Source organism: Zonotrichia albicollis, chromosome 1 (genome assembly GCF_047830755.1).
Source record: "Zonotrichia albicollis isolate bZonAlb1 chromosome 1, bZonAlb1.hap1, whole genome shotgun sequence".
Taxonomy (NCBI): domain Eukaryota; kingdom Metazoa; phylum Chordata; class Aves; order Passeriformes; family Passerellidae; genus Zonotrichia; species Zonotrichia albicollis.
Genome location: NC_133819.1, coordinates 130414277 through 130440706, shown reverse-complemented (window position 1 = coordinate 130440706; position 26430 = coordinate 130414277). Strand labels below are relative to the sequence as shown.

General features: G+C 42.3%; 1 protein-coding gene across 2 annotated transcripts; it reads right to left on the bottom strand.

The window, feature by feature from the left end:
* Positions 1-243: 243 nt before the first annotated feature.
* On the bottom strand, positions 244-26066 carry AZIN1 (antizyme inhibitor 1). 2 transcript variants are annotated; one of them, XM_074541543.1, is made up of 12 exons: positions 25756-26066; positions 20025-20162; positions 13061-13258; positions 10857-11030; positions 10423-10595; positions 7653-7787; positions 6078-6159; positions 5185-5259; positions 3957-4122; positions 3310-3428; positions 2921-3135; positions 248-2265 (listed from the first exon to the last, which is right to left on the bottom strand). In XM_074541543.1, the coding sequence occupies exons 3-12, from the start codon at positions 13160-13162 to the stop codon at positions 2154-2156; spliced, it is 1353 nt and encodes a 450-aa protein (XP_074397644.1). In that variant the 5' UTR covers positions 13163-13258; positions 20025-20162; positions 25756-26066; the 3' UTR covers positions 248-2153.
* Positions 26067-26430: the final 364 nt, after the last annotated feature.

Sequence of the window (26430 nt, the reverse complement as noted above, 5' to 3'; positions counted from 1 at the left end):
GCGCCCAGGCCATGCAGGACCATGGCAGCACACGGGAGCAGCGTGTGCCGGCTGTGTCAGACACTCCTGCTCCTGCCACAGCCTCGGCAGCAGGAGGGGCTGCAGCTGGGCAGCGAGCACAGCAGGGCTACATCACCTCCAAGTGCTCCAAAGAAACCATCCAGCTCTCACAGCTGGTAAAAATTCTCAACTGCAGTTATAACATAAACAACAGCACGCAGCAAATCAAACTGAAATACATACTGTGTTCAGACTCCAGGTTGGCTTTAATGGCAGACTGTCTTCAAGTACAGCAAGTATTTCTGCTGTGACCACTGCTGCATTTATAGAGAAATTGTTTTCTACTTCTCCGTAAGTCAACATAAACAACTTTTAAAGACTGTATGACAGAATCCTGTTTGATTATCTAACCTTAGGCAACTGTAGTTGCATTTAGTCAAAAACCACACAGCAGTCTGTGTTGCCTAGAAAGACCTCAACAGTAAATGGAAGAGCTTATCACTGCTTGACATGGGTCAGCTAGTAACTTCAGGTTAAAAAAAAAAACCAGAAAACCAAAACCAAACCAAACCACACATTCCCCCTTTAATTTACTCCCTTTTCACTTGTACATTTAATTACAGTAATGAGTGTTTCTTAAGACTGTGTCTCCAACACATAAGCCATTTTTTATCTCCTAACTGGCCTGTAAAACCCTTCTGACAAATCCAAACTGAGAATTTACTTTCAAGTAAAAGTTCATTAAGTTTCATAAAGCCTTTCCTTTACAGAGTCAGAAAATAAAATTTTCTCCTAGCTGGCACTCATGTGAAGTACACTTGCAGCCAAAGGGTATAAATTTTACCTCCAACTAAAGGGTTCAAAAAGTCCCTTCTATCTGTAGGATCCAGGCCTCAGTGCATTATTTCAAAACCCTAAAAGCCCCCTCTCCTCCTCCCCCCAGTCTTCAAGTACGGAAAGTTAAAGTGAGAAAGCAAGCAAAGGACCTTGAAGAAATTGAGAGGCTGCAGTAACACAATAAAGAAATTCTCTGACCAGTTCAAGCAGTTCATTACTCAATGCACATATACTTGCAGCAGTCTGATTTACCTTTACATTATGGATACAGAAATGAAGTCCAGTGCAAGAGAGCATTTGAGGTTTCTTTAGTCTTGTGCAGCCCTACCCTAGAATCAGCACTATACAGAACTAAAGTTGAAAGTTAAGAATTTTCAAACAAACACTATTAAAAAAGGAGCCAAAGGTTCTGTGACAACATGCAGAATTGGACTAACCCATGCTGCCTCAGGGCACTGCATGCACACAAGCTGGGACAACCTCTCCGTGCACATCCATGCCTAGTGCAGGCTAGCTGGTTGGTGTGAAGAACTGAATCTAAGGTCATGCTCTAAAAACACACCACAAATTGCCTTTTAGCCTTCCAGGAACTTACATGACTTTCACTTCATACAGATTTATCAATCTTAAAATTTTCACTGTTTAACACAAAGCCAAACCAATGGCTTGAGAAAAGAAAACTTCTCAAATCAATCACATATACACCTACTTTATAGCTATCTGCCTAGCTCCTCCCAAAGTTAGCCTGAAAAACAGTAAAATCTACACAAAGTTTTATTGCAATCATACAAGGGATACATCACAGGTCAAATACAACAAATACTATGATGCAATTTTACATTTATTAAACTACAGTTCAAAGCACAAATTTACACATTCTAAATACACTAAAACATCTAATGAAGTCACACTGGTCTCCCACTGACATTTGATATATCTGGGCGAAAGACAATAACTTTACAAGACTTTTCTAACAGGAATCCTTAGTATAAAAACTGTGTACTTGTATGTAAACTGTTGAAGAACCCAAGTGATGGGTTTCCATCTCCACTAAGTCATCCATTTTGTTGCATATTTAACGCTCAGGGGTTGAATGAACTTGATTTGAAATTTGGACACCATTATCTAACCCTCCCACCCCCCACTGAATTGTAGCTGTAGCTTGTTTTGCCTGGTCCCCATTACTATTACTATTTTTTCAAGTTTTGAAGAGAATGAATTGAATTGAAGATTGTTCCATTTCTTCCAGATTGGAATGTTGACCAGACAAACTACAGACTTGCAACTGCAGGTCTAACTGAAGCGTTAATGCCTGTTTAAGCTGCAGTGGAAAAGCGTTCTTCCGGGCTCAGCTGAATGCACGAAGGCACAACGAAGAAGTTCTTCATCAATGTGTCTGAAGCAATTCCAGCATCTTGCATCTCATCCCTGCAGCAGAAAAGGTCAAGAGATGTAACAGCAGGTTTTCAGGTTTAATTTCCCTTCAGAAAGCAGGCGCCACACAGTGTGTGCAGCCAACTGCCCCCGCACTGCTCGGCCCTGGCTCAGCAGAGGGAGCCCAGCTGTGCCAGTGCCTGGCACTCACAGAAATGCTGCCACTTGCCAGGCCGGGAGCACAGGGCCCTGCCTGCCCGGGTGCAGCAATGGGCTACCACACTCCCCATCTCCACAAGAGCATCACTGCCCTTCCCTCCCACAGTGGTGCCAACACTGCACACAAGCTGTGGATATGTGGATTAGGAAAGCTCAAAGGTTGATGTTAAACAGCTTTTGTTAAGCCAGTACAAGACTTGACAACTGCCACTGAACTCACAGGTGAGATCACTCAGGTATTCTGCTTTCCTTTGTCAGCCCTAAAGCAAAGTAGGCATTTTATCAGAGATCTCAGTTTAGTCTCATCAGTAAAACAACAGGGACAAAAAAAAAAACAAAAAAAAAAAAAAAACAAAAAAACCCCCACAAACTAAAGAGGCACATTCTTGCACTCAGCATTTCTCTGTATTTGCCACTGAATGGAATTCGTAAGTGTACACTCCTGAAGGAAGCAAAAGTAACCTTGCCACTACCAAGACAGTTTGCTTACCAGTCACTGAAAGACATCATGTAGTAAATCAGTGGCCTCTGATAGTCGTTAAAGGTGGACTGTTCACCCAAGGTACCAGAACCCATATTGTCAAAGATCAGCCAATCTCCCACGCTCAACTCAGGAAGAAGACAGTTTTCCACAATTTGATCAAGCTCATCACAGGATGGACCCCAAAGGCTGCTTGCAAACAGAGGCTCATCTTCCTTGTATTTCTATATGGAAATGATTGAAGCAATTCAGGCTTCAGTTTATTGAACAAGAATTTTCAAATATACAGAAGGTTAATTTAATAAATAATACGCAATTATATATGTATGAAGTGTTAAATATATATTCAATAGACAAGGATAGAAAGGACTACCTCTGAAGAATATAGAAGGACTCACCTTGTGAACCTCTGGGATAGTATTCAGTTTCTCAGACAATTTACTTGCAAAAGAACCATAAACACCATCATTTATGTAATATGTAAATACTGGTTCATCATCATTCCTGGTTTGCTCCACTGGAAGTAAAAAAAGAAGTTGTCTTGCATGCATGTTTTGTCATAAGTAGTCCTTTTGCAATCTAACTTAAGTCAGCTGCTGTCTCCTGACAAGGGGGTTCCATATAAACTAGAATAGGAGAATTACAAGCAGAGTAATCTGTATGAGACCAGATTATAAATTCATTTATAATATTAAGTGAGAGGCTTAATAAAATTAATACTTTCAGTGATAACCAGTGCTAAGAATATAAATCCAGAGAAGCAGGGAAGTAGCTTGCTTTGTGACATGATTTTTAATGTTCTAGAACCTTCTAACACAGCATCTGTGATGCACCCAATATAGGTTTAACCTAGTAAGGATACAGGAAGTGCCACACAAAAGTACCAGCGAGACACACAGATAACATATGGTCAGAAACCAGAAGGCATATTGCAGTGTAAGCATTAGGGGATGCACTAAACACATAAACAAACTAGTCAATCCCAACTAATAGAGGGCAGTTACCTGTACTGAGACATAACACAGAAAACAAATCCAACCCTTACCTCCAGAAGGAAGAAGTTTATCATACTCAGCAGTCTTCTTTGCAATGACATTCACTGCCAGTGTAAATGCAGATGAAACATAATAACATCCAGGCTCTGCAATCACATTAACACCAGATTCCTTAGGAAAGTAGACATCCAGCAATGGCCTGATGACATGATTAACCTAGGAAATTGAAGTCAGAGGTAAGGCCAATGAACTCAGCTTACAGATGTATCACATACACACTTCCAGTCAGCACACCAAATGCTTACTCTGCCCCTCCAATCTCTGAGAAATGCCTTTACTGGAGGTCCACAATTTATTAAAAAAAAAAAAAAAAAGAAAACTGGTCATTCTGCTGAACACTTAGATTGAGAACCATGAGTCTGAGTACTACACAGTCTCTTTTCACAACTGAAGCTCAAGCTGTGGTAGACTCACAAGTGCACCAGTAACTTCAACGCCCATCCAGCACATCAGATAATGTAAAATTACATATGAACCCACAAGAATGGGTAAAGGACCTTTTCATGATCAGTTCTGAATAGTATCATAGAAACAGAATTATTTAATACTAACATTCATATATTAGGACAGATATGTCAAGATTAACAAATATTCTGGATGCCTAACAGAACCATTAGAATTAGGAGAAAAGCCCTGATTGCTGTTAGGAACTCCTCACTTCCACTGTGCTGAATTCATGGAGCCTGTGTTTAAGACAACATACCAGTGTAAACTGGGTATCCTGTTCTATGTGCCACTTCATACTAAAGGTGGCATTTAGGCAAAATCAGAGGCCAGCCAAATCAAGACCTTTAGCTTTCTGCTCCTAAGCAAAATACTGGAAATTTTCATCCGGTAGCAACAGAGTTTATGATCCAAAGCATGCTAAGGCACCCTGCACCACACCATGCAAGAGTCACTTGCATGGCTGGACAACAACAGTCAAGAAAAACCTTGAACTATTACTGCTAAGGCTGCTTCAGATGGCAATTCAATCTCTAGCACACTTAAATGAGCATTCAGCCCAGATGAACAGGATTAAAAAGAAGTCACAATCACCTCCAAGAAGGGATTAGACAATCCATCAATCAAGAATACAAACCCAACTAGTGAGACCTTGAGTTACAGTCTAACATGGAACTTAACTATGTTTCAGCTATCAATTCAAGCTGCAGTTTGAAGGGTAAACACTTCAATTTCTTCAAAAGTAAGAGTTTCAAATTCTAACACATTGCATACCTCTTCCAGCTGAAGTTCTGAACCTGTGAAGCCCCCACCAATATCCAACATGTTCATCTTAAAGCCAAACTCTTCCTAAAATGCATAGGCAGAATGTAAGTACACGAACAACAGTAAATGCAAAAAGATTTTGTTGCTCCTTACTGTGGTTGTTTTCTGTGTATTTAAGCTTTTGAAACTATTTAGCTGAGTACATCTAATGAGAGAGTAAGGGCATAGTACAGCCCCATTAAATCTAGAAGCAAAGCACTGGGATGTCAATAGAGGCTGGTTATACAATTCTCTGCAAGCCCCACAGCAATGTCAACTCCCATCTTGTGGCTTTTGTTATATTCAGACAGTATTTGCTGAACAGGTGGTGTATTCTGACAAAATTTTAGGATTCCACAAATTTTGTGACAAGACCACCGCAACAAATTTGCACAAAGATTAGCGAGATCCTCAGTTTTATTGCCCCCACATGTTACCAGCCACAGCTAAGGCACTGCAGTAAGAAGAGTAAAAAGACTTGCAGTCTTCTCTGTTTAGTTTACAAACTCCTCATACCACAACAGATGCCAGCATAGAATTGTTCAATTTTAATGTAACCTAAAAGCATCAGTTGTGTATTTACAGGACTGAGGTTTTAATATCAAAAAGGCTTGACCCAAAGTGGGAAACTAATTTAAACAGCATCTAAGGCTACTGCCTGTCAGTGGCACAGCATTCATTACCACAATTAGGACAAAGTTGGTTTTACTTCTATCACACATCACAAAGCAGTATTTAGTCCCTTACTAAAAGTTCAATTTCCAAGGATTTCTTTTGGAAAGAATGTAGTTGTTTTGCTAATATAACTGGAATAGAATGGTTCCTCTACTGTAGCAATTGCATGTGCGTATAAATGTACTTACAGCCATGTCAAACACACACCGAGCATCAGACAGAGCATGAATGTACGTCTGCAGATCCTTGCAAGAGCCTGAAACATGAAATCTGAAAGAAATAAAAACACAGTAAATACACTGAACCATGCAGCTTTCAGACCAAGTAAATAATTTCATCATATAAAACAGCAACAGAAGCAATTCATTCCCAAGTGCTCCTGAACAAGCTTAAATGATAATATACAGCAACTGTGCAAAGAAGCTCAGACCACCACTGCCTGCTATTGAATTCGTACTTGAGAACTGTCTTTCTCTTAATCCTAAGAATGTCCCACAATATTCTCGTCTTTGAGAAACAACAGATTTAATGAATTTTTTCAGTCTTCACTATCAAAGTGGCTGAAAGTTGTTCTTCAGTAGTGCCAAAGCTGCAGAGAAGTACTGATGCCTACCACAATCTCCTGAATCCCCTCTTGTTCCTTGTCCAAGAGATTTGAGTACTGCCATATGCACTTATTCACTGAGGTGCTAAAACAAGTGCCAGCATTCCCATGGGATTCCTCAAGAGGCATATGGTCCACTGGTTCTAGACAGACCATACACACACCCGAGCCACAGTGTTCTCGACTCCAACTCTACTCCTTTAAGGAATGCCATCCTGAGGCAAAGGTCACTTTTCAAACTTACTTGCATGAATCCATGTGTGGATTTAAAAATTATTTAAATAAAAAATAATGCACGAGAGCCACATTGTTTTTATAAAAGCTGGTTAAGACACTATACAAAGAGGAATGTTTTTTTCAGTAGTATCTATTTTTTTAAGATATTTGCAGGTTATGCTTTCACATCCATTTCAAATAGATACACAACAAAACATTTGTGGTTTAAATCATCAAAATCTGGCTTAACATTTCTTTATTGTCTTGATGACCCATTTATTTGCTTGATTGCTTTCCTAAAACAGTTATGAACATGTGAAGGATTTGTAGCTGAAGGTAGACAGAGCAGACTTGTGCATGCATTTTTCTCAGACACTGTAAAATATCCATCAAGCTTCCAGGTAAAATACCGCAGATCTGTACAAATTTGGAACTCTAGGATTCATTCCTGCCATCTGCAAGCCAACAACTTATCTGAGTCCTGATATGATCAAAGAGTGACATAGAACCTTAACTCTTACAAAATTTGACCCCATGTTCACCTTGTTCAAACTATCCAACCTATTCCATGCTGTACTAGCACTTCTGTTATGATGTTTATTGCTGGAAAAATACAAATCAAGTTACCACAGAAGTTCAAGAGTACAGTTAGAGAATAGGAGACGCTTCTAAACTTAGTTTTCATGCTGACAGAAGGATTTATGAGACTTCATTTCCTATAGTTTTGATGCCTGTAATAGTTACTTCGTTTCATACTAGTTTGAGCTTGCAAGCAAAAGCTCATGATTCTAAATCAATATGATATTGTTTGTCTGGGGTTTTTGTAGATTTTTTTAAGACCCTGTAAAATAGTATCACCAGGGAAAAATCCTTTTCTCTTTTACATCTTAAGTACCTCATAGAAAAATCTACTCAGCCAGCAGAGGACAATGAAGTTACTCACTTGACCCCAACTATTTGGACTCCCAGCTCCTTAGCACATTCCATAAGGTGCCTACAGTTCTTCAGGGTGGTGCCAAACTTCATATTCATCTCCTCACCAGCAGTAATGTCTTCTGTGGCAATGTGCAGTAAGAGCCTAAGAGAAGGGGAAGATGATTGGGGCAGTTGGTTTACATCATCAGCACATGTGAAGCCTGAAGATTGTCAGAAGTGTGTTGATTATGTTGTCAGTACTCCAGCTCCATCGATGGATGAATCAAGGCAACCTAATAATAACAATCCTGTACAGAGAAAAAACTAGCAATTAGGGGCTAAAACATGGAGCCAACAAGGACAAGGGATTTCGAAATGCAGCAACTAAGACTCTTGCAGCAGCAAGAGTCTGTTGAGTGCTGTAATAAAAAATAATGTTACCTTCTAATAAAGCACAGTTCCTCATAACATCAGTAAGACTAAGATGACTTTTCCCATCTCTGTACCCCTCCCCAGCCCAGAGGTTCCCCTTTAGTCAGACATGTATCAGATTTAGTTAAATCTCAGCATCCAGGCTGAAAGCAAGCACACCCTGGCCATATCACATAACCTCCCCTTGTGGCTGAGCACACGGACTCAGGATGAGGGGGTAGGGTGGTCAGACCATTCCCTGCCCCTTCTTCCAAGACACTGTGGGGCACAGAGGCAGCAGGTACCATTTCTTACAATCTTATGCAGTGCAACACCTTCCTCTGTCTGGTCAAAGCCTCATTTTGGGTAGGTTTGGCAAACTGCAGTGCCAATGCTGACCTGTCTTTAAGTTAAAGTAACATTTGAGGGGCAAAGGCATGGTCACATGCAAACCTCTAGAGACATACCCCCATACCTCCCAAATGCAAACTGCTGTCCACTGAGAAAGCCACACACCCAATAAGATCAAGTAATTTAGCCATCCAGTAAACTAAACAGAGGTGGTGTCGTGGCATACATGCAGACTGGGCAGAGCACATTGCAGCTAACCAGGATGGGGAGTGTAAATGAGTGGAGGAAACTCTGCACCCGGAGTGAAACAGCTCTTTACAAGACAGGCAGCAAACAGAACTCAGCCTGGCCACTACAGCTGGCCTAACATCTACCATGACTTCTACAAGTACTTTCCAAATGTTTCCTGGTGTGTTTAAAATGCATTTTCTAAAGAGCAAAAGGTCCTAAGTTCGCAAAACAGGTTGCCCTGCAATCCTTGTTAATTTATACCATTTCATCTTGAGAAACTGATGAGCATTTCCTTTCCTGCTTCTCACTAGCACAGAAAATTGTGTTCAAAAAATCTGCAGTCAAACAACAGTCTGTGAAGCATTTGGAAAAATGTGCTAACTGAAGCAAAAAACTGTTACAAGTCAAACTCTTTAAAATGTAATATAAAAATTCAAATCCATACTATGATTTGTAACCTCATATTAAGATTAGTCAAAACCCCTCCTTAAGACATCCAATGTTAAATTGACAAATTGTTATAGCACCATTTATGTGAATCAAGGTATTTTCAAGCAAAACCCACTAAATCTGACTTCTAGAAATCTAAGAAGTTGTTAGAATCATGGAAATAAATCAACATGAAAACTAACAAAACTCTAAAGGCACCAGTGAATAACTGGTAAAACACTAATGGTTTAACAGTCAGCTTTAGCATTGCCAAGGCTTCCAAATCCACTAAGTATACCAGGGCCAGCAGTTACAGAAAAGTTTCCTTATCATGCATAACATTTTTGCACAGAAATTTCTCTCCAGTATGCAAAGCACAGACAGATTTCCACGAGGATGACGTATAATCACCAGCAACAGCAATATTAAATCTTGAGTCTTGAACAAAGAAAAAACGCTCTCAAATACCACCAGCCCCCAAAAAAAGCACCAAAACAAGTCACAGTTCTGGGAGATGACACAATACTTCAATCATGACTGTTCAGAATCAAGGAATTTGTTAAGGATATCAGGAATTCAGTTTCTCCAATTACATCTATGGAAAGCTATATCTTCAATCACTGCAAAGCACTGTAACATTCACTTAGGCTCACTGTAACATTCACTTCACTCTGGCTCCATATTTCTTAAAGGCATGGCCCAAAGCTAAAGCATTCATATGTGAGGGATGTGATGTGAAATGACAGGAGTGCCAGTCAGTCCAAGAGACCATTATACATTGCCAGCAATAAAGTTGCCATATTTAACAGCTAGATTATCAGCTTTGACCACTTTTCTACAGAGAGCAGCTGAACTAATACCAAAGTGACTGAAAAAATTTCTCACTGTTTTAATGATGTGGAAATGCCTGTAGGTGTATTTAATAGACCTGCAGAGTGTGCCCAAACCCCAGGTGGGATCCAATGCACATGGTCATTTGCTGGTAACTCAGCCCTGACTTCAGCCAGAGCCACTAATACTCAAATACAACTCCCTGGAAGATAACACTGAAGCCAAAACAGAGCAGGAGGAAGATGTTATTTGCAGGTGATGAAATACTAGCCTTCTGAACTTTAATCCCTGAAACCTTTACATGAAGATTGCCCTAAAAAAATAACTTTCTCTCAAGATTTTTCCCAAACCAAGGGCCATTGTATTAGGAAGCCAAGACTCAGTAGGAAAAGATGCAAAAAAGCTATTTTCAAAGGAGACAGAAGAACAGATACAAGTGATTTGTACTAAAGAAGCCATGTACTTTGCTTGCAACTCAAGCCACCCAGAATACAGGCAAAAAGTTCCCCCCACATTAAAAGCAAAACTAGGATTTTGACACTTACTTGGCATTTGGATGGTTACGTGAAATTTTCTTCAGCTCAATGTCATTGTCACAAGTCATGATGTTTATCCCAGCTTTTGCTGCATACTTGATCTGAGAGGCTTGCTTGCAAGGGTTTGTGTAGATGATGTTTTCAGGAGAAATGCCCAGGTCTTGTACCAATGCCATTTCAGACTGAAAAGCAGGAGCATACCAGAGTTTGACAAAGTGCACAGCATCATCTTTCCTGAATTTTTATTAGATGTGCTCTATTACCCCACTAAAGTGAAAACTACCTACTGCTTCTAGGGCAGAAGTACAGATTTTCAACAGCCAGTTACAAATGAATTCACAGTTCAAATTTTATTTATAAACATGGCACCTGACACCAAAGAGATGAATTTACACCAGCAGACATATGAAAGAAAATAAGGCACACAGGCAAGGAAAACTTACTTTACTGGAACATGCAAAACCAACACCAAGGGTCCCCAGAATTTCGAGTACACCTGGAGTAGAATTGCATTTTACAGGGTAAAATGGCTTTATTGGTGCCATCACGTTCTGCCATTGCATGTTATTCCTTACAAGCTTTCCAAGATCTCCAACATAAAATGCCTTTTTTCCAGTCTGCAAAAGGAAGAATAGGAAAATAAAATGTCTGAACTTGTAGGTTTGCTGTCAAGACAAACAACCCCAAGTCTTAAAGAACTATGTACCTTTTTTTTACCCTGCTCTTAAGTTTTAGATTTGATCTTGAATAATGTTTGTCTGTTCAACTAGCAATTTGAACTAGTTTAAAAAAACCAAAGGGAATACCTACCACTTCAGAGATTACGAATGCTATTGACAATATTCTGAGATTCCTGAATAAAAGATTCTACTTAAATGCCAAATGCTGATTTTATAAAAAACACAGATTAAGTTACACACTTTTTTCAACTTCATTTTCAGAAGTCTGCAGCTATTTATAGGAAGAAGATCCACTGGGATGAAAGCTTCCACAGTCTCAATGAATTTATATCTTATTATAAATGGAATAAAATCTGATGCGATGCACTAACATTATTTTAACATCTAATAGCTTGTTTTACTGAAAATTTGTCTGATGGTATTTTAGTTCAGGCAGTCAAGTTTGAGACTGTTCTCCACATCTTGTGAAGAATGAAGTTCAAAGGAATTTTAAGAACTAGACTTCATGTTAAAGGTGACAGAATCAAGAACACAATCTTTAAGAAAATGCACAGACTTTTCTGGAATGTTAAAGTTCTGCACATCTGTTACAATATAGTCTTTCTCACTATGGAGTCATGATGCAGGTGTAGTGGATCAAACTGCAAACAGATCATTCCAGATTTGTCCATAATGTGCACGCAGTAAAAGCACTGTAGGTGAATGCCCTACTGTAAATCAATTAAAGACCATCACAAAACACATGATGGATCTGAATCAAGACTGTACATCAAATGTCAATTCTAGCACTTGACTTTTGCAGATCTGAAACTCTACATGTTGTGGCTTATTTTATACAAAGTCTTTATTTCTGTTTAAAAAACACAAATAGAAATTCCATCGGGTGGAAGCATACTGACCCCCTGTACGGGTCACCAGCAGGATTGGGATCTGGAGCTTTAGATCCATGGCACAGGCCTCTACCCCTTGAGCTAAAGGAGTAAATGAAAGCAGCAGGAGGCAGCTATCCTCTGTGAGCCAGCCAGTGGTTGGAGACATGACATGTTGCCAGTAGTTTACCTATTTATTTGCTAGACAGAAAAAGAATATTAGGAATCAGGATTTGGGAATCCTACACCTGAGTTCAGAAGGCCATGGAATTTAGCTATTTGATGTACTATAGTTGACCACTTGCACATGAATATTAGTTCTGATAAACCAAGGGAAAAGTGAGCAACTCACAGGTATGGCATATGAAGAACACAGGATTTGCTTAATGAAACATTTTTAAAGTTTGCTCTTTCTACAATTTTGTCTACAGAACAAAAGCTACATCTTCCTGCCTCCTAAGAAATGAGTGAAGCCTTATTCAAAAAATGACTACTGTATACACAGAATTATTCAACTTTCTTTCCAGTTGGCTGCTAAACTTCAGTAGCTTTTACAGTTTTTCTTGAAAGAGAAAACCTCACAATGTGCTTGTACCAGAGTTTCCACAGGGGAGAAGGCTAACAGGAAGATGTATGAATATTAACCATGATGGCCCACAAAAAATTTAAACATGGCTTTAAACAGGCTCACATAAACGTTTTTCAGAACTCTGCCATATTTTCAAGGAAATAACAAAAAGGTTCTAACTGAATATATCCACTTGGATAATTTTAGGTGCTTGTTCTAAACCCCATTGCTAATAAAATCTCTTCAAACAGTGAGATGGAACCTGCATTTAATTACATCAGCCAGACTACTTCCCTGCTAGTCACACTCAGGGCAGTGAGAGTTGATGCCCAAATTTCCCCAACAGAATTCTGCCCAAAGCAAGAAAACAGCAAAGCAGCAGAATTAGGAGAGGAAACTACTTGATAAATAAGGTGAGTGAGGCTTAGCTGACTGTTTCTCTGCTGCTGTCAGCTCATCAGCTCTAAAATACTTTGACCTAGTTTGAAGACTTAGGGAACTAAATCAAAAGATCTGGAAAGCAAACTTACGTGAGTATGTTCATAAATACAGTTATCAATAACATCTGCAAGAGTTGCTCCTTCATCCAACAGACCAATGGAGTAATTTGCATCCTCAAGAAATCCTTTCATCTCAGCCGTATTCCACAAAGCCGACAGTCATAAACCAAGAAACACAAGGGATGGGCTTCCAAGCCTTAAATCCGGGTCCTTAAATTATGCAACAAACTGCAGAAAGAAGACACGTGTCAATGGAAAAAGAGGCACAAAGCACACCATGCTGCTGTTTAAAAATCAGCTTTCTATACCTGATGTCCTACAAACAGTAACACACTCTCTACAAAGACCAAAGATGTTTTTACTCTGCTCGCCCTGCGTTTGTCAGAGATATGGCTAGAACAATTCCACTGAAGCCAAGAATAAAACAGAAGCTGGGTACTTTAAATCTGACACTAACTTCCAGAAACAACTGATGCAAGGCTGTTCTTGAGAAGAATTCCAGACTGTATGCACACTGATCTGCACTGAGCTTATGCAAACGATGAAAATACTGTAAGTGCAGCATAATTGTACAAACGCCTCAGCTCGGTTCTTTTCAAATAAAGCATCTTAAGCAATGCTAGCATTCAAATGTGCAACTGGAAGACTGCCTGTAACAGAACATTCCTGAATTTGTTAAAGAAAACTTGTACCTTGTTGATTAAATGTTAGCAGTGATATATTTGTACTAATGTTCTAGTTCTTTTGATGCTAATTTATAAGAACTGCATTTACACATTGTATTTATTAGACATTTATTTTGTTGTTCTGTTCATAACATTGGCTACAACATTTAAAACTGTTAATTGCAAAACAGAGGTTAATATAAAGAAGCAACTAGGCTAGAAGTAATTTAAAAAGTGATAATCTGAGCATGTAGAATTGTTATTAAAATAAAGTAATAGTTACAGTCTAACTTTATTTGCATCTTGCTTATCCTCAGATCTTCACTGCAAATTAGCTTGGTAGTTAGTAGTTTATACAGTGTTTTTCAAAAGACAATCTAAATCAACAAAGTCAAAACACTGAAAATACTGTTAAATATAGTCTTAGAATGCAGATTGACTAATCTCAAGTAAAAACCAGCAGAGAATTACCAACAGCTGACTATATACCTTCATTTGCTTTACTTGATGAATAGAACAATCTGCAGTTCACATTCCATTGGAGTTGTGGGTCTTGTTTAAAAACAGCTTCTTAGCTTACATCAACCCACTGACCACATTTTTGTTTCAACTGTCATCTTTGTGACTAACACAAGATTGATCTAAACCAGCTAGCTAACAAGATTCCTGCTCTATATGAAGACCTAAGGCTTTTTAATATCTCAACAGAAGTTGCATAGTACTTGTAAAAAAAGTGATTGTTGTTTTCTAAAGCCACCTGCACTTAGATTTACAATAGCAGAATTATTTTTCTAATTAAAAGTATTTATAGAAACCACAAGCATTATAGCTGAAAGCCAAAAATACTTCATTAAGACTATATAAATAATTTTGGCTTCAAATTATCACAGGACCATGGTATTAACTCAGTCTCATGTTTCATCCACCACCTCCATACAGTAAAAAAAACTTCCCAATTTGCAACATAGGTTTGGTTAATGTTGTCAACAATGGGAACAAAGTTACTTTGCTGTAGTTTAATACTACCACAACTAAGCAGCAGTTGCTCCTGCTTGTCATTATGCCAAATAATGGGAAAGGAGCCAGCAGGGCTTTTTATATGCTTTCTGCACAACTCAAACATGCCCCCTATGTTTGTTACAAGAGGCATTTACTGCCAGGTGAGCTAAGTCAGGGGCAGCAAGAATATTCAGTTCTGTTCAGAAGCTGAATGATAAAGACAAGTAGAGCAGATAAGAAATAATTGTCTCACACATATATAGTGAGTCCTATGATTATTTAAGGGAATCCTGAAGATCCAAATCACAGAAGAGCAAGATAATTATCACATTGATGTAAGGACTTAATGAGTTATAAAAACAATGACTAGGTGGTAGACTATAATAACCAGAAAAGTCTTTAGTCAGTCGTATCTCAGAATGAGACTAATAGCTAAACCTCCTTAAAAAAATATCACCACTGAACAAAAGAAGCTTGTGAACTAAGTTTGCCTTAGAATCAGTCCAACAAAGATGGACACTACAGTCATCTTCATAAAATATCCATGGTTTTCAAAGGCAGAGGACCAAAAAGCTGAGTCATCTTTTCCCCCCAAGAAATAAATGCTGGCATCAGCTTTTTACCGAAGCATTTTAAGGAATTACTGTATATATAAGGGTGCTACTTAACTAGATTTTAAAATTTTGGTTGAGGTTTTTTTTCATGCTACAAGCCACTTCCTACACTCTACAGCTTGCAGACAGTCCAGAGTCCCTTCCACCCCAGATCTGCCCTACTGGAAGGTCTCAGCACACCCAGTGGAACCAGTCACAGCCCTGAATGATTTTTACACTCACCAGACACACACAGCTAATTGCTTGTACCTTGTATTGCCAATGAAGCAGCCCAATCTAACCAACTACACGCTTTTCCTCTCTGAGTGTGGATGTTCATCTGGGCTACAGTGGAGTAGATTTAAGCTAATTGTTTAGTAGTCTTAAAAGAGAGGCTTTTTTTCCATAGTTAATGACTGTGGTGTCCACAGCTTTCAGACAGATGGTGTAGAAGTATACTTTCCTTCAAAAGCTGCCCCTTTAATTTTGGGGAGACTCAGCTCACATGAAGCATGGGGGGAGGATTCTTTAACACCAACTCCCAAAGCCACCACCAATAAAAAGAACAATTATCTAGTAAGTTAGTTTTGATAAAGGTTATTTCCTAAACAAGACTTGTCTCCTGCTCATTCATCAAAAAGCATTTTATGGCCAAGAGGCAGGTACCAAAAGGAATATATGCCAGTACAGATTCAATGACAACTGCAACAAACCATAAACAACCTGATATATCCTCTCCCAGCATGCTAAACAGTGATTGCTTTTTCTAAGCACATCCAAGACATGGAAGCTTCTCCTTTTAACAAAATTAATCTAGTAGAAAAAAAGCTAATGTTTGACTACTGTCCAATGTCCCCTTTTTGGAATAAATTACATCTCTTCAGTCTTGAAAGGAAGAATATTCTGCAAAGAAAAAACAAATTCCTAGAAGCACTGCTACAGCACTACTACAAGACAGTGGCTAGAGAAACAATTCTTTAAGGGGTTAATACCTCAAAATAGGATTTGGGACTCTGCTGTCACCTTATTCTGTCTTGACTGGTTCCCTCCTGAGGGGGGTGAAGAGAATCAGTGATAAAATTTGCAGAAGGAAATCTAAATGATGGTTTAGGACTTTTTTGATGTCTGTAAGATGAGCCAGAACTCATTAGAGCACAGAGCTCACTCTTTGCTGGAAATGCTGACTTACTGCAAGTCATTATTTGACAGACTTGGTGTGGTAACACCACCCATTCTCACACCTGAAATGTTAGTCTGCACAATGCTCCAGGACATATATTTTAAGTCAAACAAAAGCTGTCAAGTGGTATGAGACTTCTACATAGGCATGTAATTGCTTTCTTTGAAGTAAGCATTACATCCTCAGGCTCTTTAACACAATGGCTTCCCAGATGAAGAACTCGAAGATAAAAGTGTACATATTTAAACACTGCAATTACTGCAGACATCTGGAATAAAAAAATTAAAATTCTCTGAACAGAGTCTAAACACATGCTTGTCACATGTAAGCATCTACAACACACACAATTTTCTTTTCTTTACCTTGTCCAAACTAGGTATTGTTTGGCCTAAGAACTTTAAAAACTCCAAACACCTATAGGTTTGGGTCTTTCATTAAAAACTTCCTCTGCAAAAAAAGTTTCTGCAAATTAAATGGGCTCCAAATAATGCCTCTCAACCACATCTTATTAAACAAAAGTATTTATGATCAATAAAAATTATGCTGATGCAAAAATCAAAAAGGGCTAAAACCAAATTATTTTCTCATTCCTTGCAATACTGGTTCTTCAGGGGTAACAAATCAAAATAAGAAATTTTGTCACTGTCACCAGCAATTCAGTACAGAACAGGTATAGTAGAAAAGTATATATATTATATATATATATATATATTCCCTATACATGAGTCCTCTGCTTTCAGTGCAGGGAATACCTACTTAAAATGGGAGTATCTTTTAAAAAAATCCAAGACACCATTTCACCAACTGTAATTGAGTTATCTGAACACCACTGCTAACCAGCTGATGGAAATGCTGAAACAGGAGTCTTTTTTTGCATTACTCAAGTTACCTCTCAGCACAAATCCACTGAAGGTTGTAAGTAGGATACCTGTACAGCTTAGGTCAGTTGCAGCCTACTCTGTTCTCTCAGCAGCATTGCACACAGTTAAGTGAGCAGTGTAGAAAGAACAATTCTGCTGAAGCAAGCAACTGGGATAGAATCTGAAAAAACAATGGCCCATCCAGCATCTTGTACAGGAACAAAGACCTCCTTCTGCATTCCTCAAGTCTGAATACATTATTCAGACCCAAGAAGCCCACAAAGCTTACAAAAGAATGGTTACTCTTCTGAGTGCACATATACTTCCGTGGCAGCAGACCAGCACTTCTCTTTTATAACAGTGCAAGCAGTCACTTCCCCATTCCAGCTCCTTACTTGCTCAGCCAGTGTTGGTGCTTGGCCTCCCCACTGCCCCCACGACTTCCAGCCCTCCTGCTCCCCAGCTGCCACCAACTCCATCTACACTAAGCTACTGAGGCTTTCCAATTAGTGTCCTGGACTGGCAATTAGTGACTCCAGACAGCTACTGCTTCCACTTGGCATAGACAGGGCTTGCTAATACATCAGACTTCCAGCATTTCTGGCCAATCAGATGGGGAATAAATAGAAGAGATTGTAAAGGAGCAAGACTTCAGGCCACAGTTGCTGGACTGCTCAGGGAGTGAGAGCTTGAAGAGCAGACAGAACTAAACCCCAAGTCTTCCCCTGACAGTGTAACACAAGGAAAAAGTGAGATGGAGAAAATGATAAAAAGGAAGTGAGTTTAATGGAAATGTAAGTACACCTTCAGACAGAAGATTTTTATTTAATTCCACTGGAACATTAACATATAACATTACAGTTACATTTAAAAGCTCACTTGACCGTTTTCCCATTAAATCACTTTGCAAGTTGAACAAGACAACGTACCAATTAGCTCTTTAACTTGCATGCTAGCTGCATTTGAGGCAATGACCTGTGCTTCAGCACACCAAAACAGGTGCAGATTTCCTGGCAAACACCACTGCTACCTACATCACCACTACATTCAATACTGAATCGCTTCTATTTGTGTACAGTACATAATTGCTGAACACTAAATAGATCCAACCTCAAAATAAATACACATTATTTGAACATTCAGCTGCAAATGAAGCAAATTCAGTGGCATTTCCATTCTAGGGCAACTTATACCTTGTATCATTTGTCACAGCAGAGGAGTCTACCAGTTAGAGAAGGAATATTTCAAAGAAGGTACCAGGACAGCCTTCATCTCAAGAGTAAGAACTTCTGTCAGAGCCAAAATTCTCTTCAGTTTTAGAAATTAACATGCATGTATAGTACCTTAAGATTGTATACTTTATTCACTCCTTCTAACAATTCTTCTGCCTTTCCTAGCTTTTTACTATTTTACTTTATTCCTGTTCAAATGCAAAATGTCACGCAAGAGTTCTAGCCACATACAAGAGCAAACCAAAACTTAAACTGAACAGGAGAGGCAATTTTCTCAGCTATTTTCCTTATAAAAACCACACCTCAAACATAACAGTGATATTCAGAAAATTCTCAGTGTTAACTGAATTTGCTTGACTAGAGTATTCAACTACAAAGAACCAGATATATGCATTTAATTCAGTAAGTTTCAAACAAAACAAAGAACATAACCTCAGGAGATAGAGCCAAAACTCAGAATAAACCAAGCTCATCCTGTGCCTCAGCAATTGTGGTATTTTCAAAGAACAAGTTTATCTACATTAAGTACCTTATTAGGATGCATACTAACACAACTGGCATTTGGAATCTTTGTGGTCTTTAAAAAGTACCTGGCTCAGTAAGATGTACTTAACCACTTGCAAGTTCTACATTAAAAAGCACTCCATAATTTATAGGTAGTAAGCCAAACAAAAATGCCTTCAGCTAGACAGGAAAAAAGTAATACTGTACTAATACTGTATAAAGTCAGCTTGAGTGCATTTTGAATATCTGAGCTAAGACTATTGTTAAAAACCACATAAAACTATTTTAACAGAACATGATAATCACATACATTTCAGAGTTTTCTGTGCTCCTTAAGATCAGTTAAGTGCATTCATTTGTTTTCCATTATCATGGTCTTGTTTTCCTTTAATACCTATTTGCCACTTCAAAATATAAAGGCATTTATAACTGGTACACATTTTCCATCCAACATTAAATTCCACCTTCTACTGTAACCCCACTACAACTATTTGTGGAAATGGATAGTAATTAACAAATAATGGAGACAGGCACTTGGGAAGGCACACCCTTCATGACCAGCCTGAGTTACTGTTTACAATAGCAAATCTTAACTATTTCAGTATAAACTACTCAAACTATACTGTACTTAGCAAGTCATGAGTTGATGTTAACAGTCTAATTCCTGACTTCAGAATTATCACTGAGACTGAAGTTACAGCATTTTACTTCAGGATTTCTACAGCCAACACCCCTAATACAGAAAAGTAGCTTTATTTACCAAGTTTACTGCAGAATTTCATCAGATAATTGCACTGAGAAATGTGTTAGGTGAGTAAAATGTTTAGTTTAGCCCCCCTCGCCATCCTGAATGAAAGTCCTATGTAATTTTGTTAATCTACACCCAGACCTTGCTTATCAAAAAACAAGCTGTATTTTTGCAAGTGCTTATCCTCCTGCATACAGATGAAGAGAGACTTACATGGACAAGTTAGGAGATGGAACCCTACTATCATCAGCTAGGTTCCCAAGGTGGCTCAGCGTTGAAGTCGAACTGCTCTCTATAAAGCACTTCTCCTAAGCCCTCTGGATAGTTGTAAACTTGATCAGAGATTTTGCCCTGTAGGGAGAAAAATGCACACAAAAATAAATTTCATAGCCAGAACAGAATAAAAGCTTTATAATAAAACATGTAACAAATGCCTTTTCAGTAGTGCTTTTAAGGAGGCTTGTAACATCCCACTATGAAAGTCTATAATCACACACCCAGTTTTCAAGAGTTAATATAAACTCTGAGCCAGAACAAGGCAGATGTACAAAGAACTGCTAAAACACACGAGACTGCTTATTTTACTTATCTTTCACAGTCAGAATGAGATGATTTTCGAAACTAATGGCAAAGATCTCTACATGATCCTACTGTAGGGTAAGCATGCCTTAACACTGGATTACTCTCCCAGAAGTGTTTTTAACCCTGTAACCACTGCATTCTTCCCCTCCCCACTTCCTTTCTATTTTAGAATTCCCTTGCCACGTTCCTACTCCCTCTAATGTGAATGAACATGGCATGTGGGTGAAAAAGCTATGTGGGTGAAAAATAGTGCTTTATATAGTGAAACTGAACACCACACAGACAAATCCAGAAATGAGCAAGACAGTAAAAACAAAGTAACTTATGCTTGCCTTTAGGAATGAGAAAACATTTCAGCTGGCCCTTAAAGGCTATTACACACATCAGCAAAGCAGCATTTTAAAGTACAAGGCTAGCTTACTCAAGGTAAAGCACTCACACAAACAGAACAATGAGCATAAAAGCAGTCAAGGAAACATTTATTAGGCCTGTTGAGAAGCTATTCCTCCTAAAAGCAACAATAATTTTCATTCAATTAAATACACTACCAAATTGATCACATGTAAGCCCAACATACAATAAAGTTTCTACAAATTCACTGTGACATATGGCATGAAACATAGAGCATACCAACCTATTGCAAAAATGAACCTTTGCTACTTTCATCATTTAAGTAATACTACATGGGCTCACTACAAAAGCCTGACTTTTGGGAATCACCCAACACAAGATCATGGCCATGTTAGTTAAACTCCTGAAATACACTTTTCCACTTAATTCTTGCTATTGGAAAACTAAACTAAACATGGAGCTAGTGAGCTCCATGAAGTACTGCATAACACACAGAGGTAATGCAACTTGAGGGTAGCTGTTTCACAGCAGCTCCCACCAAGCAATCCCTGCAGCTTTACCACATAAATTAGCATTTACTAGTATGCAACATTAAAAACAAACCTCAATGCTTCAAAATTGAGATATTACGGAATTTTGCCAGCTAGAATTAATGCATATGTATTACATTTAAGCTTATCCTTTTCTTTCACTAAAGCAAGAAGTTAGTAACATTTAGTTCTGCACACAACAGGAAGGTGTGGCCAACATTTAAAATTAACTGGTAGTTACACTACTTCCTATTGCTGTTCTGATACATACAAATTTTCCAGTGACAGGAATTAAGTTTACCTTCCTAGCCAAACAAGTCATTAAACACAAGTGCTCCTAGGTAGAGCACACGACCTTCAGTGCAAAACTTAAAATGCAATGCTTCAGCCAAATAACACCTGCAATATTATGCCAATAAATATTCTCCCATGTCCCAAGGAGGAAAGTTTACAGTGAAAATTCCCATGGAGCAGGAATGAAACCCAACAATTTTCTGTAGCAATAGTTAACTTTGAGTTGTGCCAAGTTCTAACTGTCTTCCAGAACTTCTCCTGAATGGTATTTATGTAAAGGATCTCCACAAACATATGCAAAATAGTCTGACTGCTCTTTCTGTGCAGCTTTGCCACTTCTAAACATTCAGAGGAAAATGGAACAATTTGAGCCTTTCCAATTGCAGTCACTTTAATCTATTTTAACCAGCAGAAAGGGATTTTGCTGTTGAGTGGCAGAGCTGGGCTAACACTAAGTGTGTTAGATGTCCACAACCCCTATGGGCAAACCTAGTTTTACAAAAAATTGCATGTGTTATCAACCACAATGAAGCATTCCTTGTTTAAGGGTTTTAAAGCGGGTATAAAAGTATTCTTTGCTAAGCAGTGAGCTTTGAGTTGTGGGAATAGTTAGCAAGGTAGCTCTGCCTTTTAATAGTCAAATGGCACCTATATGCACGTGTTTATCTCTCATCTGTTGGTATACTCTACTAGCAGGTTCCTGAGGTTTGACTGCAGCTCAAGCAGCAACAGTCACAACTCACCTGAGGACCCAAATCACCCCCCAGCTGTCCACAGCACACAGTTGTCAGAACACCTGCACCCCTGCAGAAAGCCCAAAAGTGCCCAGCAGGGCTGGGCTTTTTCCAGTTCACTGGCCCCTCTCACCTCCCTATGTGTGATAACAACAGGCCTACAAAACCAGGCATCAATCCATTTTCTTGAAAAAAAATAAAATCCACTGCATCTGTTTCTGAGAAGTGACCCTTTAGTGGCTTGAGCAAAAATATCCATTAACCAAACCCAAAAAATCTGGAATTACAATGACCTTGCACATTTACAGCAAGTGACAGACTCCGAGGCACCAACTTACTCTGGTTCCCAGAAAAACCTAGGTATTTCTGAGTTACAGTAAGCCTCTTCCAGAGCAGGGAGAGGACACTGTGGCAAGGGGATCCCTGGGGGGGAGCAGGTCCTGAAGGACGCACAGGTCCCTGAGGAGTTCTCTGTGAACCACACTCTTGCTCCTGTGATACATCAACAGCATCTAGAGCTGAAATCTACCATTATACCTCAATTAGCGCACTACACGATTAAGCCTCGCTTCTAGGAAGGGACAGTCTTAATTCTCTTCCAGAGCACTCTGTCTCCCCTTTAATTTGGAGAGCTGGAATCGTTTCCAGCACACTGCTGCCATCACACACCTGCAGCAGCCTTCCAGGGGCAGAGAGAGGCACGAGCTGCGGGTCCAGGGGCCGCCCGCAGTGCTGAAAGGCAGTAATCCTTCCTCTGGCCTCCAGTAAAACTGTGCCCACAGGAGAAACATTCCCACAGCTGCTCACCAGCAAACAACACCCTCCCCCTCCCAAAGAGCCTCCTTTTTCTGGGGTTTAACAGCTTCCCCTGGAGCTCAATGCCCAGCGGGAGGGATGGGGGGGAGCAGGCCGGGGGTCTTGGCCTAGGGGAGGCAGCGAAGGGAGCTCGCCACAGCCAGAGGCTCACGGGGAAGGGGCTGCCTTGTCACAGGCATCAGCCACAGCAGCAGCAGCATTGTTCACACGGTGACAGGAAGGAAAGAACTAGACTGGACCAGTCCAGACTGGAACAAACCCCTCCTACCATCACCATTATTCACAACCCCCACCTCCCCCCCAACACCACTGCCTCCCACGTTTATCCAAGGAAGAATAATGGGCAAGTGCAGCGTCTTCAGAGACAAAAATCCGGCAGCCGGGGAGGGCAGAAGAAGTAGGGCAGGACTACCCCCCAATCCACTCACACACAAGAGACCCAATCACGCATCTGACCAGATGGTAGGCATTTCTACACTGTTTTATTGGCCTTCACACCGTGTTTTCATTCAGGGTGGCTACAACGGACTGGGACTACACAATTGTAACCTGGTTAGTCACCAGAGACTGCTGCAGAGGTCTGAAATGCAGCGCTTCTCCTGCCTACCAGGCACAAGGCAGCCGTGTAAGATTTAGTACCGCAGGGGATGCCTTCAGAAAGGCTCAAAAGGTTTAAGCTCACTTTCTTGTCTCTTCACCACAACCAGGCAACCCCCAGCACACACAGGCATCTTCATGGGCTCAGACTGATGACTGGAAAAGATCTGCAGCGCTGTCCAGTACTCAGCCATACCAGCATCCTCTTCAGCCACATCACAACCCTGCACTTGCACCGTTCCACTTCTGCACGCATGAGCCCACTTGCTCACCGTGCCTTCAGCTCCCCTACCACCACAACAGACACCTCTACTGATCTCCCACCACTATAATAAAGCTGCTGATCTCCTATCAAACAGGGAACAGCACAGCAGGCAACATGCACACACTTTGGCTACCCCAACATTCAGGTGCACACGCTTTACACACAAGAATTCAGCTGGCAGCTGAAACAGAATCTCTTCTCCATACTTTCCAAAGGCCACTAATACACCAGTGGCCAAACGGACCAAAATACATTGGCAGAGACAGCCAAGCCAAGAAGGTTGAGCTCAACCAAGAGACCTCCAAAAGGACCAGCGGCACCAAACCTACTACTGCTACACTAAGGGTCGGACCAAGGGGAAGGGTAAAGGGTGTACCCGTGAAATGACCAGAGAACTACTGCCCGGGCAAAGGGGGGACTGCTAACGGGAGGGAAGGCTTCCCCTTCCACATGCCGGGTGACCGCACGGCCCTTCAGCGTGCAGGCAGTCCCGGAAAGCGTCACTTGTGCAATGCCCTTACGGCTCGGGCGTCGCTCTGACAGCCGGCGCTGCCGCCCCGCTCCTCGGCGTGGCCCCTGCTGACCATGCCGAGGGGACAGGTGAGCAGGCCTCGTGCAGCTCAGGTAAGGGGAAAAGTGGAGCATGGCAGCGGGAGCCCGGATGGATAATCACGCTCACAGAAGCACAACATGGCCCCTGAGAAGCAGGCGAGGAGACGCCGCGGCCATGCCACCAGCACTTCTGCCTCTGCCCCCGTCAGGCTGCCCGCGCTGAAGCCTGTCACACACGGCTGTCCCCGGGGGCTCGGGGGAGCGCAAGGCGTGCGGGTCACACGCGTGAAGGGAGCCTGCAGCACCCGCACCGCAGCCCGTACTGCCAGCCCAGGCTGCTGCCACAGGGCATCGGGCAGCCCCTCGCCCTGAGGGATCCAGGCGAGGGACGCCCCTCGGCCCCCACTCCCAGGCAGGGGCGCCCTGCGAGAGGCAGCAGCGCCCGGTGGGCGCGGGTCTCCAGCCGCGGGCACTGCCCCAGCTGCGAGGGGGAAGACACCGTAGAGCCCCCCTCCGCAGGAATCCGCCATGTTAGGGCGGTCGCCGAGCCCCCGCCGGCCGCGAAGCCGGCGGTCCCGCCGCCCTTCCGAGTCCCGAGGACTGCGGGAGAGAGGTACCGGCGGCACCGCCGCAGCGTTCACCCCGGTGCCCGGCCTCCGCTCCCGCCCCGTCACCGCTCGCACGCAGCGCTGTCCGCCATGTTAGCGCGGCGGCCGTTGACCCTCCGCCCGCCGCCGCCGCCACCTCCCGGGCGCGGGGGTCCCGCTGCCCGCCCGCTCGGCCCCCGCACTGCGGCCCCGCACCGCCCGGCGCGCCGGGGGACGGGGGGAGCTCCGGCTCTGACTCATTCCGCCGTTCTCCATATGCCGCTGCCGGTGGCAGCCGCTCTCGCCCCACGCCGGCGGGTGGAGAAAGGGCAGCGGTAGGAACTGGCCCCAACCCCAAACCTCCCCGGCAGTCACCGCCACGGTACTGCCCGCCAGCTGCCCCTCCGCCCTTTCCGGGCACCACAACCACTGCTGCCCATCCGTCCCTGCGCTGCCCCGAGCCCCAGACCTGGGCAGAGGGAAGCCCCTAACGCAACCACCCGCCGCCTGTGACCACGGACCCTCCGGCCCGGTTGGGAGCTCGGGGTGGGCGTCGCCACTGCTTCCCTCCCTCACTCCCACCACCACCCCCCCCACGGGCGGCGAGAGCCCCAGGACTCCCGCTCCGGTACTCACGTGAGATAACGGCCCGAAAGATTTGGTAAATCGTCTTCTCTTTTTAGGCGGAATTTTTAAAGAGGGATGTGGGAACCTACAGCAGAAATACAGGCGGCGGCAGCGGCGCCTTCCAGGGCCATAGGCTGCGGGGGCGGCCGGCGGGGAAAGCGCAGCGCAGCGCTGGGACCAGAGGGCACAGGCGAAGAGAGACAGAGCCGGAGCGGGCCGGGGGCTGCGGTAGCGGCGAGCGGAGACGGGAGCGCGGCTGATGAGCTGCGAGCGAGCGAGCGGAGACACGGAGCAAGAAGAAGGGGCTGTCGCCGGCAGCGCTTTTATAGAGCGGGCGGGGAAGGGCGGGACCCGGGCCGTCGTCACCGCACCGGGGGCGGGATCCGCCGCCTTCCCCCGCCGCGGCGTTCGGGCGCGCTGGGCCGGGGCAGCGAGGCTTCTGTCCCCCCGGCGGGGATGGCGTGTCCGCGGCGGGCCGCCCGGCCTGGCTGGTACCGAGAGCGCTGCAGGAGCGGCCAGGTCTTTGGTTAGGTCCTGACACGAGCCAGGGCAGGGACACCGTCAGCATCCCGCCGCGACCCCGGGCAGGTGGTTACCATACGTGTCTTCACACGGCATCTGGGATCTGTGCTTCTGTCATGGCTTCCGCTAACTCGAGACCTATTCTGTGTCACTACAGCTTTG